This window comes from Mus caroli, unplaced genomic scaffold, assembly GCF_978045245.1.
Source record: "Mus caroli unplaced genomic scaffold, Mus_caroli_1 scaffold_9, whole genome shotgun sequence".
In the NCBI taxonomy this organism is placed as follows: Eukaryota; Metazoa; Chordata; class Mammalia; order Rodentia; family Muridae; genus Mus; species Mus caroli.
In genome coordinates this window covers 37,796,590-37,815,359 of record NW_028227264.1, presented here as the reverse complement: position 1 = coordinate 37,815,359, position 18,770 = coordinate 37,796,590, and the positions used below count along the sequence as shown (strand labels likewise).

General features: G+C 48.0%; 1 protein-coding gene across 2 annotated transcripts in view; it reads right to left on the bottom strand.

Moving 5' to 3' along the window:
• Window positions 1–18,770, bottom strand: part of Fyn (FYN proto-oncogene, Src family tyrosine kinase) — a 192,210-nt gene that overhangs the window by 18,600 nt on the left and 154,840 nt on the right. The window contains exons 9-12 of one of the 2 annotated variants that reach the window (XM_021173874.3): window positions 17,030–17,194; window positions 14,437–14,616; window positions 12,939–13,015; window positions 12,687–12,840 (exon numbers count right to left, since the gene is read on the bottom strand). In XM_021173874.3, coding sequence (XP_021029533.1) covers window positions 12,687–12,840; window positions 12,939–13,015; window positions 14,437–14,616; window positions 17,030–17,194 — 576 coding nt within the window. Of the gene's footprint in view, window positions 1–12,686; window positions 12,841–12,938; window positions 13,016–14,436; window positions 14,617–16,556; window positions 16,713–17,029; window positions 17,195–18,770 lie in introns of both variants that reach the window. The other variant, XM_021173875.3, reaches the window with a different exon arrangement.

Below are 18,770 nucleotides of genomic sequence, written 5' to 3'. Positions count from 1 at the left end.
CCGAGTCCCTCCTGCCTTGGTACCTAGCCTCCAGCAGTGCCCCTGCTGAGTCCTCCTGCCTTGGTACCTAGCCTCCAGCAGTGCCCCTGCCGAGTCCTCCTGCCTTGGTACCTAGCCTCCAGCAGTGCCCCTGCCGAGTCCCTCCTGCCTTGGTACCTAGCCTCCAGCAGTGCCCCTCCAAGTCCTCCTGCCTTGGTACCTAGCCTCCAGCAGTGCCCCTGCTGAGTCCTCCTGCCTTGGTACCTAGCCTCCAGCAGTGCCCCTGCCGAGTCCTCCTGCCTTGGTACCTAGCCTCCAGCAGTGCCCCTGCCGAGTCCTCCTGCCTTGGTACCTAGCCTCCAGCAGTGCCCCTGCCGAGTCCCTCCTGCCTTGGTACCTAGCCTCCAGCAGTGCCCCTCCAAGTCCTCCTGCCTTGGTACCTAGCCTCCAGCAGTGCCCCTGCTGAGTCCTCCTGCCTTGGTACCTAGCCTCCAGCAGTGCCCCTGCCGAGTCCTCCTGCCTTGGTACCTAGCCTCCAGCAGTGCCCCTGCCGAGTCCTCCTGCCTTGGTACCTAGCCTCCAGCAGTGCCCCTGCCGAGTCCCTCCTGCCTTGGTACCTAGCCTCCAGCAGTGCCCCTCCAAGTCCTCCTGCCTTGGTACCTAGCCTCCAGCAGTGCCCCTGCTGAGTCCTCCTGCCTTGGTACCTAGCCTCCAGCAGTGCCCCTGCCGAGTCCTCCTGCCTTGGTACCTAGCCTCCAGCAGTGCCCCTGCCGAGTCCCTCCTGCCTTGGTACCTAGCCTCCAGCAGTGCCCCTCCAAGTCCTCCTGCCTTGGTACCTAGCCTCCAGCAGTGCCCCTGCCGAGTCCTCCTGCCTTGGTACCTAGCCTCCAGCAGCGCCCCTGCCGAGTCCTCTTGCCTTGGTACCTAGCCTCCAGCAGTGCCCCTCTAAGTCCTCCTGCCTTGGTACCTAGCCTCCAGCAGTGCCCCTGCCGAGTCCTCCTGCCTTGGTACCTAGCCTCCAGCAGCGCCCCTGCCGAGTCCTCTTGCCTTGGTACCTAGCCTCCAGCAGTGCCCCTGCCGAGTCCCTCCTGCCTTGGTACCTAGCCTCCAGCAGCGCCCCTGCCGAGTCCTCTTGCCTTGGTACCTAGCCTCCAGCAGTGCCTCTCCAACTAATCCTTGTAACCCGCAGCCTCTGTTCCAGCTTCTGTAGCCACGAGGGAGGGTCCCAACTGAATTAAATCAGAATCCACCACCTGGTTTCCAGGGCGCACATATCCAGTCAGCCTTGGTTTTTCCTATTGCAAACATACAGTTAATCCAGGTTAGTTTGCGTTTCGCTCCTGTAGCAGGTACCACACCTGGCGTGATCACAGTCCTTCTGTTGTATCGGCTTGTTTGAAATGCCATCTTTCCCTCCACTTGCCTAGCTGCAGCCTTCTGTCTCCTCAAGACTTCTTCCTGAAGTCTTCTGGGAGGAACCTGATCAGAAGTGGCAATTTAATGCTGGACACTACAAGCGCCTACTATTATGGAACAGATCATCGGTACTAGCTCTGTGTGCCACACATCTGACACACGCAGATGCTTCTGTTCTTCAGCTGAGAGAACAACACGTCGAGGAACAAGTATAAGGCATGGAAACGGGATGTGTGAAAGGAGACTGGCTGCAGCGTCAGAGCACTTCAGACCCTGTGCTCCATGCTGCTGAGTGCAGCTCCTAGCACAGTGCAGACCTTCAAGGTTGGCTTATTCTATACTTACATTGTCCCAGTACTTTGACTAAAGCTGTTAAACCACAACTGCTCAATAGACGTGTTAGCAGCAGCAGCGACAATGACAACGACAACAACAACAACAAAGGCCCACTTGAGCAGTGACTTACTCAACCCCCACTGGCCAAATAAGTTGTCTTCGTTGACCAAGACTTCAAAAAAAAACCTGACTACAAAGAAAATACTAGCGATATAATAATGTAACAGATGATGGCTTTTCTCAGCCTACCCAGCCTAGTGCTCTCGGCTTTAAGTGAAGACGAGATGTCTGGTTAGATTCACATCAGGATGGGCCACTCCAAGCCCAAGTCACAGTCCAGTTAAAGGAATGGCTACATGTCCAATGGTCAGCCAGGAAACCTGTCCTCTACTTCTGCCTCAGAGAGAAATGGGTCTTGACTTAGTAGCTTCCTGTAGTGGACTCTCCTTCATACATTAAGATGATGACAATGTTTCAAATGCTCACAGGAACACTACAAATACCTTCTGTCCCAAGGCTGCTTTCCGAATGAAGTAAAAGGAAGAGCTAGGAAAAAGGACCACCTCTTTGTAGTGACAGTGGCAGCAAGCCCGATGGTGGGCTGAGCTAGAATATTCTTCCAAAGGGAAAGAATGGTCATGTAGAAAGCAGGCTTGGCAGATACAAGTGAAGCTGGTAAAGACGGAATTTAATGAAGTTAAAATAAATGAAGAAAAGGCGTTTTGGAGTGAGGCAAACCTGGGCTTGCAGACTGGGTTTGCCAGACCCTTGAAAGCCCAAGTGTCAGCCGGGTGTGGTGGAGCACGCCTTTGATCCCAGCACTTGGGAGGCAGAGGTAGGCGGTTTCTGAGTTCGAGGCCAGCCTGGTCTACAGAGTGAGTTCCAGGGCAGCCAGGGCTACACAGAGAAACCCTGTCTCAAAAAACCCAAAAACCCACCCCCCCAAAAAAAAGCCCCAGTGTTAGTTTCCTGTCTGTAACTTGGGATGGCAGGAGGTACACAGGTCTCAGCAGAGTGTCTGATGCCCAGTAAGTAACAAGCTGAGAACTGAGAAAATGCTTTGATGGAGTTGCACTGACAAAGGCCCTCAGCATCACTGACCATCGAAACTTCAAAAGCTGGAGAGAGGATGCAGAGAATCCCCCACACTTATCCATCAACCACCGAGAATTCCAAGTGTCCTCCACTGAGTCCCTGAGCACAGTGTGGGGCACTCTAGGGTCATCAGGAGGAGGGAGCCTCCTGTAGGAATGTTCTAAAGCTGGAGGAATGCAGCTACTGGGCTGAACCTACAGAGCTACAAAGTGGTTTGTCTCGAAGAAGATGGCTCAGGCTGTGGAGGAGATGAGGGAGATGGGGGACAGAGAAGGGACCAGTGTGACACATGGCTTCCCCAGACACAGAACGGATCACAGTTGGGGTCAATACAAGCCTGTTGGGGCCATCACACACCACAAGCTCAGTCCAGCCTGGGACTGTTGGTGACAGTTCCACTGCACTGTCTCAGAGATTATCTCCTCCAGCTAAAGAACCAGGGCAGCGGAGGAAGCGATCCAATGCACTGGCTTCAACAATAGATCCTAGGTCTCTAAACCAAAGAGCCAGCCCCAAAGCCTCTTTAACTCCAAAGCCACAGACTCTGCAAATTATCCTATACGATGCTGAACAGCGTGTAGTACTCTGACTGTACAGTCACCCTAGAGAAGAACAGCAGACATGACTACGGCAGTAACAGTAAGCTGACTGGATGGTGGAGACAGCAAGAAGTCCAGGACAGGATATCCTGTGTTAGGAGCTGAAGCAAAGCTGACCCAACCTGGAACTTGGTGGTGATTCAAGTACAATAATAATTTCAAACCCAGTCAAACTTGGCAGAGGAAAACCCCTAATTCTCATAATAGGCCAAGGATGACGTTCAAATTTCCCAAATGCTTCTGAAATCATAAACTGAGTGTTTCCAGTTACCCCTGGTAACATATTCTGCTGAAATTTCCACTCTAAGTTCGTAGAGTTTAGCGTCATGTTTTGAGAATAAATATAAAGGAAAATCCAGCTGCACGAAAGGATGATTGATATTCCATTTGAAATTTTTAGCTCACGGGGCTGGGGGTGGGGAGTGGAGGAAGGAGTCTGACAGAGAAGGTGACAAGGATTAAGACAGTGCTGTCTCATCAGGGACTCTGAGAGAGGAGAGATGAGTGGAACCTGAGTGCCAGGAGACAGGAGTTGGGCCTGAACATAATGTAAAACTCTGGGCTGATTAACTAGGCGCAGATCCAAGGTCTGTTTGGGATAAATCCATGGTAGAAACGTTCAAGCTGAAAGCGTGAGCAAGCTCCCCGGGGGCTGAACAGTGAGCATGGATAGAGAGGGTTCTTGGCAGGCCCATTACTCGGTTAAGAATGTAGCAGAACACAGACAGAGTGAGCCACCCCCCAGAGGGACCTGGGTGACGCCAGGCCACACTGTGCTAGGCAGTATGGACAGTGGGGATACTGAGTGGGACAGGCTCATCATACTGGGGCTTAGCTCTGAGTCTAGAAAAAACGTCCCAAGAAGAGGGGACGTACAGAAGACAAGCATGACCACAGGTTGCGTTTAAACTGTCTCCTGCTTTCCAATCTGGCAAAGTGCCTATGTTTCTGGGACCCTGTGGAGAGCAGTGTGTTGGGCCCAGGTACCTTCCTTTGGTTAGGAAAAAGGTTCGTAGCTGCAGGCAGTGTGCATGTGCTCTGCCTGTCCCTTACTACCCAGTTGATGCAAATGCAGGCTCCTTCTGCCAGTCAGCAGAGTACAACAAGGAAGCCAGAAGACATTTCTGATGTTTGATGGCAGTCTGCCGTTCCTATTTACACACTTTACAATCACAGAGGGTGACCATCTGCTTCCTTAGTGATGATTACCAAGAAACGTGGGCTGCACAAAGTGAGGGCTTGCTCCTGACCATTCATAAACAACTGCCAGGCAGCTCTGCCCAAAACAGCACAGAGGAGAGGACGATGCCCCTGTGAGCACAAAGCAGGACTACCGGTGGGCTGGGCAGACAGAGGAAGGTGCTCAGAGCCGGCTCAGAGACCTGTGCTGGCACCAGGCCCTGTCAGCATTCCCTAGGCCAACTCACAGAGCTGTCCAAGGATGGAAGTGGTAGAAATCAGTTTCCTGCCATCCTGTAAGCATTTTTAATCTTAAAAGGGGCTAGGGAGAAATGAGTGATTTAAAAGCCCCCTTCGTTTATTTCATCTGGCTGTCAGCACAGTCTTGCTAGGAGGGGATGGTGCTCGCAACAGTTCATCTCCATTTCCCAGCATCTGCCCTGCTCCCCTGACTACTAATCTAGGCGGAAGCTACAGCAGATGAACAAAGCGGTCCCTCCCAGAGACACCAGTGGTAGGAAGCCTAGAGACAGAGGCAGCGGAATACAAATGAAGCCGACTTCTGCCCAGGGACAGAGGGGCACCAAACTCTGGCCCTGGACAGTTCAGGGAGGCAGCTTGGCTCAGTTCGGCACGTGGGGCTCAGCACATGGCTTCTGGCAGCTCTGGGGATGATAAACTCCCTGTGTGGGCCTGGTGTAGGCCTGCGGGGTGGTGTGGCCTGGTCACTACAGCCTTTTACAGCTCTGCCTGGGGAACATCGACGGGAAGAGGTTTGCTTTTCTTAAAAGATGGGTTCACTTCTTTAGCAAGGAAAGAATTAAATTAAATTCAACAATTAACAGGATTCCACCCCCTCCCCACACCCCCTTCTCTGCTGACATTTGCTGTTCAGGTCACAGCACACAGTGTGGGAATGGTGATGCTGTTGTTGACAGAGAACAAGAAATTCATACGCTGAGAGGAGCAGAGGGAGGGCACCTCATGGTGAGAGCAGCCTTGATCTGCCACTGGATTACAGGGCCTCTGAAGCAGCTGATTAATAATTCTGCAGGAGTCCTTGAGCTGGAACGGCGGGCGGACTGAGTCTAATAATCCCCAGTCATCAGAACAAAGGAAGGACAGGAACTGCATTCACAGTTCTGCATTGTGAAACTGGAAAGCTAAAAGAATCAGGGACCCAGTCCTTCCTGACTGTGTTTGTCAACCTAGCTGCCTGCTCGTTTGTGCTAAATGGCTACTGTGCTTTTTGAATCCAAAATCTGATTACATTTAATTAGCACCGGCATCTGGGATTTCTAATACACAAAGAGTTATTAAAGTAACAAATCTTTCTAAAATATGTTCTCCAAGAAAGAACGTGTTAATTTATGCAGTAACAATTTTTAACGTGAACGAATGAACATGGAAACTGTAACAATTATGAATTCTTTGTAGTCTAATTTATAAGTGAATTTTACTCCAGACAATAATCTATTCAATTTAAATGCTCAATACTGGGAGTATTTGAGCAGACACATTTTTCTTGTTCTACTTAATACATAAACCAGTAACAAAGTTATCCAAAGTTCTGAGTGTTCTCCTTTTGTCCAAATAGTCCACAGACTCAAAGATTACATCGTTTTGACATGTGTTTCCTATATGCTCGTTTGGTTGCTGCCTTGGAACAAATCAGCCAACCCACCAAACCCACAGAGAAACTCCATGTTCCTGCTCTTCATGATTCAAATGGGGACAAGGCCTGGCAGGAGGCAGTGGGAAGGCCCTCTACAGCATGGCTCGTGGGTACTATCTGTGGGCGTGTATGCGGAGGAAGGCTGGATACATCTACAGGGTCAACTTAACACTGCTTTTGTTAATGCCACTGCCAAATGCACTAAGTCCTCTGTGGTGAGTGCTTCCTGTCTGTTCTCAGACCGTGTGACAATTTTGTTTGCAGAAGAAGGCAGGTTCAAAGTAACTTATCCCCAGGTGCCCGAGCAGATCTGCAGAGATGCCAGGATTCATACTAAGATAATGCGACAACTTCTCCGGCCATGCTCAGAGTCAGCCCAGGCCTGGCCATCTTTTTGAACAGAATGAGAAATACAGAGAAAGGAGGAAGGAGGTCTGGGAGGAGAAAGTCCTGTGAGGGAGAATAGAAGCAAAGGACACCAAACAGCTTCTGCCCTTTCTAACCCACAGCCACCAGAGAGGGGGTTCCCAGATGACTATGCTGAGGCCCAGAGGGGCTGCAATCCAAGGGAAGGCAGAGCTAGGCTAGCATCTGAGCACAGGCCTATCTAGCTGGGAAGCGAGCTCCTGAACTTCCCCAGAGACCAGCTCACAGTGTGCAGCAAACACCGACACAACCATCAACCCGCTCTAGGGGTTCTTGCAGGATTACAGAATTCTAGCACTCCGTTTCTGGGAAGCCTGTGCATTCTGCATAGAGAGCAGAAAAGTGTGTCTGCAGAGAGCGAGGAGAAGGGCGGTGACAAGAGCTATGTCCACTGCTGTACACAGACAGTGCCAATAAATGTTCTGTGCTCACGAGGGCTGCATTCAGTCTTTAGGTCCCCATTCTCACAGAGGAACAGCAAGACCTGTGTTACTGATCTCCAGGAGAATTGCTACCAGGATCCAGGTGAGAACTCATATCCATATGTGATGTCCGACACAATAGTGATATATAATAAATATAAATTAGAAACCATGTGCATGCAGCTTGGGGCTGTGGATCATTCTTTTCTTTTTTGGGGGTGGGGGTGGGGGTGGGGGTGGGCAGTCTCTCTATGTAGCCCTGGTTGCCCTGGAACTCACTAGGAAGACCAGGCTGGCCTCAAAGTCAATAGATCTGCCTGCCGTTGACTTCCTAGTGCTGAGATTAAGGTGTGTACCACCATACCCAGCCATGAATGGTTCTTAATAGGAGGAAAGAATGAAGGTCTGCCCAAGACAATGGAAGGGCAGGGTTAGTTGACTCTCCCTTCGTTGAGTTCAGAACAGAGGGTCTGTGGGACAAGTAGATAGAACCAGAAAAATAAGACTGGTCTGGGCTATAAATAATGATGATATGTGTGTGCTCTTGCACACATGCACATTCATATGCACACACTCCACACACATCCACGCACCTATCTATCATCTATCAATCAGTCTCAATCAATCAATTATCCACCTATCTGGCTGTGTATTATGGCTTTATAAGTACCTTTCCTCTATTGATTACTAACAATTTTTTCTCTTTAAATTATTTTTAATACAATAAAACCCCTCTCTATGGAAAACATGTCAATCACAAAAAATTGAAGTTTTAAAATAATTCTTCATATTTTACCACCCTCAAATTTTTATAGATTGCTTACTCAATCATATAGTATCCACGTGAGGCAGGCCCTGTTACTATCTATTTTACAGAGGATAAACATGAGGCTCCAAAGAGGTAGCTGATTTGCTTGAGGCCACCCTGTGTGTCAGTTACAGAAGTGGTTTAAATCTGGGGGTTCTGAATTCCAACCCAGGCAAGTCACCTAGCTGCAGTTGCCTTTTAAATCGGTGTTCTTGGGACAGTACCTGCTGCTGACAAGCCAGTACCAGCCCTTTTGACAGGGCAAGTACCCGGGAGATAGGGGTGTGTCTCCCGCCCGGCAGCTTCATCTATACCAGCCCAGGTGGAGTTTGCCCTACTGTTCCTCCGTACAGTGGTGGGGCACATGGTACCTCTGCTCAGTGAAATATCAGTCTGCTGTGAGAAGCCAAGGCCTGTTACAGGAAGCAAGAAGCAGATCAAAGAGTATGTCCCGGCTAGGCGAGGCTATTCCTAAGAGTGGTGGGTTACTAAGGAAAGGATCTTTGAAGTCATACTCATGAACTTCCTTACAGGCATAGGGAATCTGAAGCAACAGAAAACAGCCCTCTCTGGGGCCGATTGTGGACTAGAGTGGAAGGAAATGGTCTTTATAGGTCTGTCTTTCTCTGTGAGGTGCTTTCAAAACTACGTACAAATGTAAACACATACCCAGTTGCATACCAGATTTGTCTACTTTACTGGATGAATGTAAATTTTAAAAAAGAAAATAGAAAAAAAAGAGAAGAGAAGAGAAGAGAAGAGAAGAGAAGAGAAGAGAAGAGAAGAGAAATCAAGTGTCCACAAGAGCAAGTCATTGCTAAACATGGCCAGGTCTAGCTGAGCTGAGTGTGCCAGGTTCAAATCAGCATTAGCCAGCTCTCAGCTGCTTGAGAAATGAGGAAAAAGACCAAGTCTGTGGAGAGCTCTCCCACCGATTTTCATTTTCCGTGAGAAGGAACAGATGGCCCAAGGGCTGTGACAGAGGAGCAAAGAACTGATGCTGAGGAGAAGGTGTGGTTCAAGAGCACAGCCTCACCTCGAAGCCCTGGGCCCAGCTGGGGGCTACGGTAACTTCTGGAAGGATCATGGGACTGGGGATAGAGAGGTGGCTGTCAGTAGAGTTCTAGGGAAGGCGTAGGTGACATAGAGTGGGAAGGATGAGGGTCAGAGGACCCTGCTGTGGCAGTGGATCAGCTGAGATGCTGCAGCAGCTTCTCTGGGCTTAGATGCACCAGCACAGACACCTTAAATACAACAAAACCCAACTCGTATATACCCATTCTCTCTCTCTGAGGTTAAGATGTCCCCGACGTTCTCCCTTCACTGCTGCTGACGGTGCCACTCTAACCATAGCCTACACCTGCCTCCTGGAAAGGGCCTTTAGCTTTTTTCCCTGAATGGTAATTGGCTCTTTCCAGTACAACTGCAACCTACCCATTTGTTTATTCTCTAGCAGCCTGGTCCACTGTATAGTAAAAAAAGAACAGCAAGAGACACTGTCCAGTTCCTACTGGTTGGGGCTAGGTTAGACATACAAGTGCTTTCCAGTAGCTGCAAACATGCACAAACAGGGAAGATGCATTTGCATTTAAAAAATAAGTAATCTTGCCCAGGGCCCAAGTCAGTCAGTGGGTCTTGCTGGGCTTTGCTGCATGAGTTTAATGTTCTTGTGTTCTTTCTCATGCAAGCCAACTGTCCTTATGCGCCCTTAGGCTTCCTCTGCGTTTTCCTCCTCCCTCCTTTCTTCCTTCGATGTGGAATCTTACAGTTTTGTGCATGCCAGTCTCGAACTCCTGGGCTGATGAGATCTTCCCTCCTCAGTCTACAGAGGAGCTGAGACCACACGGGGCCTCTGCTTTGGCCTGGGTATCATCTTAACAACTTTTAGCCAAGTTCCTTTGATAAACAAGCTATTCAAACACTTGCTATGGATTATTTAAATGACTCCAGATGGACAGAATTTAGTGCAGAGCTTATGACTAAACAAGAACTAGTTCTTATTTTGAAATGTCCAGGTCATTACAAGGAACCCCAAATGATTCTAGTTGATTCTAGAATGCTGTCAAGTGGAGGGTAACCTTCATAGGCACTAGGCCTGGTCTTGAATTCCTCTTTGACACTGGGCTTCTCCTCACAAGCCAGGCAGGCAGGGGGTGAGTGTGGGGCTTGTAGGAGACAAAGACACATGAAAGACCTGTAACAGAGCTCCACACTGCAGTGTCCTTGTGTCCTGTGCTGTCACATCTTGTGTGTGTGTCCGTCCGTGGTGACAGACATTTCAGAGCACCTTGAGATGGGAAACTCACAACTGTTTTGCAAACAATTGTCATTCATGGTCCTAAAATAGCTACATTTGGCACATGCTTCAGAACACTGCCTGCACTCCCATAATCAACACGCGGCACGGCTGTGGCCTGCGGGTGACATAAAACCCGACTTGCAAATATTATTAGGCACATGGACCAGCTGTCTAGAGGAGCTTATTAATCCCCGGCAGGAACGCCGGCATGCAGCACACATGCCATCTGCAGAATACATTGGCAAACACATGCCGTACCTTTCCATCTCATGGACGGGCCAGGGCAGGGCAGGCCCAGTGAAGGAACTGTAGGAACAGCTAGCTGGGCTAGCCAAGGCTGGAAAAGGAAAGTCTCTCTGGTCCCCTGACACGTGTGAATCTGAGAGGTTGTCCCTTAAGGCTTTTCCCATAAAATAAAGGGGAAGTGGGACTTAGGACTAATTCTCTCTGGTTTTCCATTCTATTCCCTGATTCACTGTCTTGGGGGGAGACAGTGGGCACAGCTCAAGAGCACGCCTGGTCAGGTGGGCTGTACTGTTTTCAAATCCGGACCTTCCACTTGTGAGCTTCGTGATTTGTATGAACAAATCTGTTAACCATGGGTCTATTTCCTGCCCCTTCCAGGTCCTGATGTGCCTCGGCCTTTCCTGGTTCTCAGCTTCAGGACAGCACAGACTGCCCGTCTCTCCTATCATACTCTAGCTTCTGTAACCCTTATTGCTTACCCTTTTCAGTGTTTGGTATGCATCTGAAGAAGTTGACAAAGATAAGAAAGAAGAAATAATATTCTAAGAGGGAAAGGTGGACTCTTCTGTCAAGGACATGCTGGACACAAAGGACTGAGGCTTGTCCTTGGGAAGGGGTTCAGACTGTGGTCTGGATGTCATGGGGGGGGGGGGAGGCAGGTCAGAAAGGCAGTCATGGTGGGAAGTGGGAAGGAAGGCTGCATAGCCAGGCTGAGAGGGCCCTGGATGGGTTCCAGTGCAGAACCTGACATGAGAGGTGCCAGCCGCCTGAGGCCACAGTCTCAGGCACCCTTATGAATGATGCATGACTTATGTACCCAGTCCATTCCAACAGTACTCTGGTAGCATCTGTTAGCTCCTGGCCTGACACCTCTCATTCACAGATGGGTCAAGGGTGTTAACCATAGACTCTACAGAGTTCAAAGTCTAGTTAAAAGTGAACAGTCTTGCACTGCTCCCTCTGCCACAGAGACTTTCCCACACACAGACGGAAACTCCTGGGTTTCACTGAAGCCATTTCCTAAATGGAACATGCTGGTTATCAACCCTCACAGGCTCTCCCTCAGGGCAAGGCCTCTGATCATATTCACTCAGACCCTCTTGGCATTCCCTGTCACCAAGTCATGTCTGCATTCCTTTCTGCTTAGAGATACAGCCTGCTTTTGTGACCCCTGACTTTGGGTGTGTGTCTGTGTGCAGCGCCCCCACCCCCCGCCCCGTTCCCCCCAGGATCCCACAAGGGCAAGAGATGGCGTGTGCCGGGGGTGGGGGATGGGGGGTGGGGAATTCAAATAGCTGAGTGGTTTGTCCGACATGCAACTGAGCACTTGGATAGTGTCAGTAGCCTAGGCAGGGCCCCAGTTTAACATTTTCTCACATCATTCATTGCACTTCCATTCTGAGGCAAGTGAAAGGCAGAAGGAATTGCCAAAAATGAGCGAAACAACTACTATTCAACATAAAACTGCAGAATGCACCATCCTGTAATACATCCCAGCTACTGCTCAGCTTGGCTGGGGTGGCCAGGCTTCGGTTAGTTTCACCAAGGAAACCTACTCCCTGCCTGAGTTCCAGCTTTAAAACCCACACAGAGGCCTCCACTGTTGCTAGTTCCTCAGTGCTATGCCTGGACACTGCCACACAAGCAGCCAGCCAGGAAGGCAGAAAACACCTTGGGAATTCTTTCCTGACATCTGGTGCTTGAAAAACAACCCCCCCTCCCCAAGGGGGTTGGCTTCTGGTCTGGTACATGGTTTACATAAAACTAATGTCTATGACCCTTTGCAGGGGGTGGGTGAGGCAGGAGAAGAGAGAAGGCTTCTCCAGCACTGCAGTCCTCCAGGCCCTTTTCTAACACCACGCCTGTTCCTTTGTAAAGGAACTTGCCTGACTTGGAGTGTCACCTGATTTCTGCTCAGAGGTGGCTAATGGAGAATGAGCTATAACTTGGCTTCTCATAGCCTTCTTTCTCCAAAAGTGGAACACCGTGGGCCTAGATACTTCCCCAAAGCCAGGCAAGCCATGGGAACAGATGCCCACTCACTAGACCAGCACTGCACACACCAACTAGATCCACTAGTCTCCACCTGAGAACTGTGCAGCTCTCGCCAGATCAGACAAACAAAGGGAAGAGTGAGGAAATGAAGGTAAGGAGAAGGCTGTGCAGGCAAAGATCAATCAGGAGCCATTGCCCTGGAAGTGCCCACCTTGTCTTGCTGTGTATTCATTGTCTTCAATCAACCGAGCCAATCCAAAGTCAGCAATCTTGCAAATTAGTCCGTTCCCCACTAGAATGTTTGCTGATCGCAGATCTCTGTGGATGTAATTCATGCGCTCGATGTAAGCCATTCCTGCAGCAACCTGTGGAAACCCAGGGAAGGGGGCACAGCTGTTACACCACAACACCTTGAGTGTCCGTGCTGGTACAGCCACAGCCTGAATCAAGACCCCAGGCCCACCTGTGCCGCCATGTCCACAAGGTTTGGCAACTTCAGAGCTCTTCCTTCACCATCTTTTAAGAAGTCAAGCAAACTTCCTATGAATGAAACAAAAACAATTTTAGTTTACTCAGAGAGGCAACGATTCCCAATAGTGGCTGTATTTGATTTCTTTAGTGGAAGTAAAAGGGAGATGGACAGGACAATCGCATCAATGGAAAAAGAAAGCTTTGACCAAAAAACAGAAACCAAGTTTATGTTTTAAGAAGCGAGTTGTAGCTTCTGAAAATAAGCAGTGAGAAAGGAGTTAGTAAAACCAGAAGAAATGAACATCTCCTTTTATGTTGTCACCAGGAGGAACCAAACCATACCCCATGTCCCAGTCACCGACGACGTACAGGGGACTGATGTGGACAGCCAGCTCAGGTGAGCAGGCTGAGGCTCCGACAAGTAGCAACAGTAGTGACAGTATTTGCTGGAAGGGCGTGTCCTCAGGCTCTATCCACTACACCAGGAATCCCAGAGTCAGACACAGATGCCCGTGGTTTTAGAAGCTCTCTAGGTGCCTCAGGTACAAGGGACTTTCAGAACTGCTGACTTATTTTCAGATTTTAAGCATCCGAGGAATATGGGTGGGGCAGGAGCTTCCTAATTAGATCCCCCCCACCAGTCACGCCTCTGCCTTGGACAGCCAGAGCTTCAGAGCCACTCGTGTGAGGCTGAGTGAGGAGACACGGATCTGACACCGAGGCGGAGATAATCATTTGCAGGGGCTGGATGGCCGTCAGTGGGTTTTTTTTTTAATTTTATTTTTTTTATTTAAATGCTTTAATCACAAAGTTATTTACAAAATAACCCTGGATCCAAAGGGCATATAATCTGCCAGGAAAAAATTCCAATTATATTTTAAAAGAAAGTACACAGAGAAGAAAAATTGCCCTGGTGTCTTCTGATGTACAATGCACAGCCTTTTAAGGCTGTTTCTTGTTTGGCTCATTTATTTTTCCAAAACAAAATGATCTCTGGCTTCATTCCCCAACAATGCCGGTTTGATTATAATGATGTACACATGCTCACGTGTGCGTCAACACATGCATGCGCTGAGAGGGGAGGGAGGCTATGACTGCGTGTCACTTCTTCACCTGATGTTTAAGGGGAAAGCTGGGGGGATGGATGTTGAGATGGGGAGGGAACTTAACTCAGCAACCATCTGCTATTGATTACTTAGCGCTAAAAAGGGAAACTGAACAGAAGCCACCCATTCAAAATGGCAGCAGCTCTCACAGCCCTCTGCATTAGCTTGGATAGAAAATGGACGTTTCAACTGTGCAGAGGAACGTTCCTGATGTGGGACATGCAAAAGGCACTGCACTTCTCAGGAATCCAGGGGCAAACTCCACGTTCCCCTTTTCTAAGTGTTATCCTGAGTGAGCAGAGTGGAATCCCTGAGGATTCTGGTCCCCGGCAGCCCTGGGAGGGGAGGAGGGAGAGGAGGGGAGGGGGAGAGGTGCAGGCTGACCTTTGCTCATGTACTCCGTGACGATGTAGATGGGCTCCTCAGACACTACCGCGTAGAGCTGCACCAGCTTGTCATGCTTCAGCTTCTTCATGATCTGCGCCTCCTCCAGGAAGGACTCCGGAGACATGGTGCCCGGCTTAAGGGTCTTTATGGCTACTTTTGTGTTTCCATTCCAGGTACCTGCAGATACCCCACAACAGTAAGTCAATCCAAAGGTACTCTTTTCATGGAAAAAATAATTTTGACCAGCAACTTTGTGCATAAAATCAGACTTTAAATTTTGAAACCTTAAAGTAGTTCTTACGAGCAAAGACCATGGCAAGGACTCTGTCAAGTATTTAAGGAAAAGCAAGTTTACTTATAGCTGTTTAATAATTCACTAACTTTTCCCATTTGATATGCATCACTCTTTATGGCTTATGCATATAATTGTGAATTTACACCAGAAAGCTCTGGGCTCTTATTTAAGTCATGACAATCTAGGATTTAGAACTGGCCTGAGTATCCAAGAGCTGTCCCTTAGATAAAGGAAAAGCCTGGGAGAAATTAGATTAAATTCCATCTTAGAGGCTATAAAAATCTGGCCACATACCAAGGATGCTTGGAGTAGGCTTTCAACTGTCTACTGGATGAGACACTTGACGGAGTCCTTCAGAAGACAAGCTAAGTGCGCCCTTAAGCACAGGCCAGGAGCACACCATCTCCTTGCCCGTACTTTCCCAGGTAAGGTCAGTCCCTCCAGCTTCCCATGAGTTAGCCACAGGAACAATGCCTTCTGTCAGGTGGGCTGGGAAATCAAAGAGCAGCCAGGAAAGAAAAGTACCTACATGTGACATGTTTAAGTACTTTTTTAAAAATCAAGCTGACCCAAAGGCCAGACCTGGCTCATGGCCACTGTCAGTTCATCAGTAAAACAGGAATGAACTAGCTTGGCTTTCTGTTCTCAAATAAAAAGCCAGAATTCTGGCTTGTTCTATTTCTAACCAATGGCTTTGAAGGATAATTTTATAAAAGGAAAATAAAAATCTAATTTGAGATTCTATTGCTTACAATTTGAAAGAGATTCCAGGTTCACACTAAGATTTACCTAGGTGTCATCTATGACTTTCCACTCTAAGGGGTCTATATCTGAAGCATTTATTATTCTGTTAAAACATAAAATTATAACATGCATCCTACAGGGGAAAAACATGTGAAAAAGAACCAGTGGCAGGTGTAAAGAGTTCTTTTATCTCAGAGAGTGTCTGCCTCTCGGTGCAACGGGAGCTCTGACATCATTTAGGTGGCCTACGGGATCCGACTGATAACATTTTGTAACTTAAGCACAGTGCCATCTCCGTTCCTCACAGCTCGAGTAACTGCCTAGGCACCTATCCCAGCTCGGGTGTCCTGTAGGAAACACCCTGGTGCTTGTGTAATGGCTTAAGATTAACACCTTAAGACCATCTGTACATGTTGTATCCTTGTAGACGCTAAGGAAGGGAGACCCCGATACACTTTGTTGTCATTTTATGGACATACATTTTGGGAAGGGGGTCTAAGTTTATAGTCTGTCTGTAAGTAAAGTTGTAACTGACCCAGAGGGTTATGAAAGCCATCTTAAGGATCCAGTGCAGTTGCTGTTACTGAAGAATGTGTACACAATGAAGATATGTGTGCATGGATCCAAGATCTACAGGAGATTTTAACCATGTCTGATATAATCCTTAAATAATCCAGTGAAGCAGGTACTATTCCAATTTTACAGATGAGGACTGGAGCCAGAGAGTTAAACAGGCCCTGCATTTATACTTAATCACCCAGCAAGGGTTTAGACCCAGGCTTGGTGTGAAGAAAGCCCAGGACCTTACTCTATGGCATCTTACCATCCCATTTCACAGGAAGAGAAAGCGCCACCATCACTGGGTTCCTGTCCCGCAGGTGTTTAATGAGTCACATGAAATAGGACAGGTGAACACAGCGAGGTGCCACTGACTTCTGCAAACCTGGGTGGCTTGAGCCCATCTAGTCACAAAGGTTAAGGGTCTTTGTCCCAATGGCCACATACACATTTCTGTTCAAAACTGTCCTTTTCATTGGCTTTGAGATGCAGCCAAAACAGAATGTGCCCTCTGCCTTACCAAGCCACACTTCAGCGAAACACCCCTGCCCCAGCTTCTTCTCCAGAAACAACGAGTCACGTGCAACTTCCCAAGCATCTTTAGCCAATCCAGAAGTTTGTGGGGTACAACTTGATGAAACCACAGTTAAGTTAAAACACAAACCATCAGCTTTCTCTACAGGAAAGGGAATTAATAAAGAAAACAGTCCTTATAATCCATAATCATGCATGCACTAGGAAAGATGGAAGGTGACTTCCCTGACGGCAACATTGAGCCAGGTTGGAACACTGTAGCACAACTGGAGACAGCTGTAGTTCTTGCCTGTTTCTATCTCTCTTTGAGAGATTCCAAATTTTTCCAAATAAAAGTTGAATAATTCAAACTGTCTGTTTGTCCTGATTATAAAATATCTTTATTTCCACCTTCCATCTTGATGTTTGGGATTTTCCAAACGAGGAAGCTAATAAGAGAGTAATTGAATCTCAGCATACCCATCCATACTTCCCCAAACTGCCCATTTCCCAGTCTCTTGATCAACTGCAGGGATTCTCGAGGGATTTCCCAGACATCTTTGGTTTTGACAGACAGATCGGTAAGCCTTGGCATCCCTTTGTGACAGGGAACTACTAGGCGGCAGCAGAGACCTGCGGCTCTCTCTGGAGGAGCAGGGCAGCGGTGAGGGAGAGAAGAGCAGAATATGTAACGACAACACGCACAGGCCACAGGAGATTCGACGCACATGAGCAAACATTTGCTGGAGGCAGATGAGGATGTGTCAGATATGGACACTGCTGTACCATCGGGCATGCTCGCTGATCACAGGCATGTCCCGCTTTGGCTTCTGTGTACTTTAGTCTAATGAACTCGTATTCACTGCCTCAAATTCAAAATGCCCTTGCTACTTTCAAAAAGTACATATAAAAATAAAAACTGTCCCTGTCCCTTCTGGTATCTAGGGACTGAGGGACTCTCCCTGGTAAATGTCTGTTTAAAAATGTGACTTTGTCATAGGAGCCTCCCACAGACCTCTGGTCTGTTAGAGCTAGCAGGTCTCAGGAGGACACCTGGCAGCAGGAGAGGATGTCACATTCTCTGCAATGACTGTTCTGTCCTTCTGACTCTACTGCTCCTGTGTGCTCACATTGCTTTTTTGCAATTTTCCACTAAAAGCAAACAAAAACAAAAACATGACCTTTTAAACAGCTTTCTATGTATAATTTAGGAGTCTGGATTTAAAGAAATAATGGAAATTAACAACATTCACAGAAACTCAGTGACATGAAAAGCCAGGGAAACAGTAGCTACCGTTCAGGTTCCTGGGAACTTGGTCCTCCCCCACCCCTTCTTTTTGAAAAGAATATTCCTTTGAGAATCTAGCAAAGGTATGGGGAGACTGACTAAATGCCAACAGAGAGTAAGCAGGCAGGGAAAGATGGGGGCCGGAGAGACCCTGAACTGAGGGGGCCAAAGCCCCCTACATCCCTGGAAGCCTCTTGGATTCTAAGCACAAACTGTGGCTGTCTCTTTTCTGGGAATTCTTAACTTACTTTTTATTCCTTTTTTTTTTTTTAAATCTGTTTCTGAGATGTTTAGGCAGGAAATTATTTATGTGTCGGTATTTCAAAGGCATTCTATGTGCAAGAGAGAAGAGGAAAGAGGAAAAGCCAATATAAAAACAAATCTAACTCAAGATGGATTTTTTTTCCCTGAGATTAAAACCCGTCTAGGGTGCTTCATATCGGCTCCCTCCTTCAGCTTTATGATGTTATTAAGGTGCCCTTTCCAGCACACTATTTTCAAATGATCCAAACCCTGGGGATCCTGCTGATGTTTGCCTGTAATGAAATATATTTCAGCATTTGAAAAAAAATCCTTATAACATACAGGCGTTTTGTGTATATCACTGAAGCGCAAGAAGGTTTTCTGCTCCATTTCTCTCAGTATTTCATTAGAATCCACACAGAGTGAGAGCTAATGCCCAAATCACTGGCTCAGCCATTGTTAATTTTTTAACTGCTCATCAGTGGCCAGAATCAGTACATAGGCATTTCGTATTGTTATTCTTAAAAGGCTACAGGTCTCTTTGGTGTGGCAGAAACAGCACAGGTATTTTTCAATGGTGATAAAAAGCTGGGTGCAGTGGCATTTGGGATGCTGACACTGGAGGATTGCTGAAACTCTGAAAGGCCACCTTGGGCTACAACGTGGATACTGGGCTCCCTAGGGCTACAA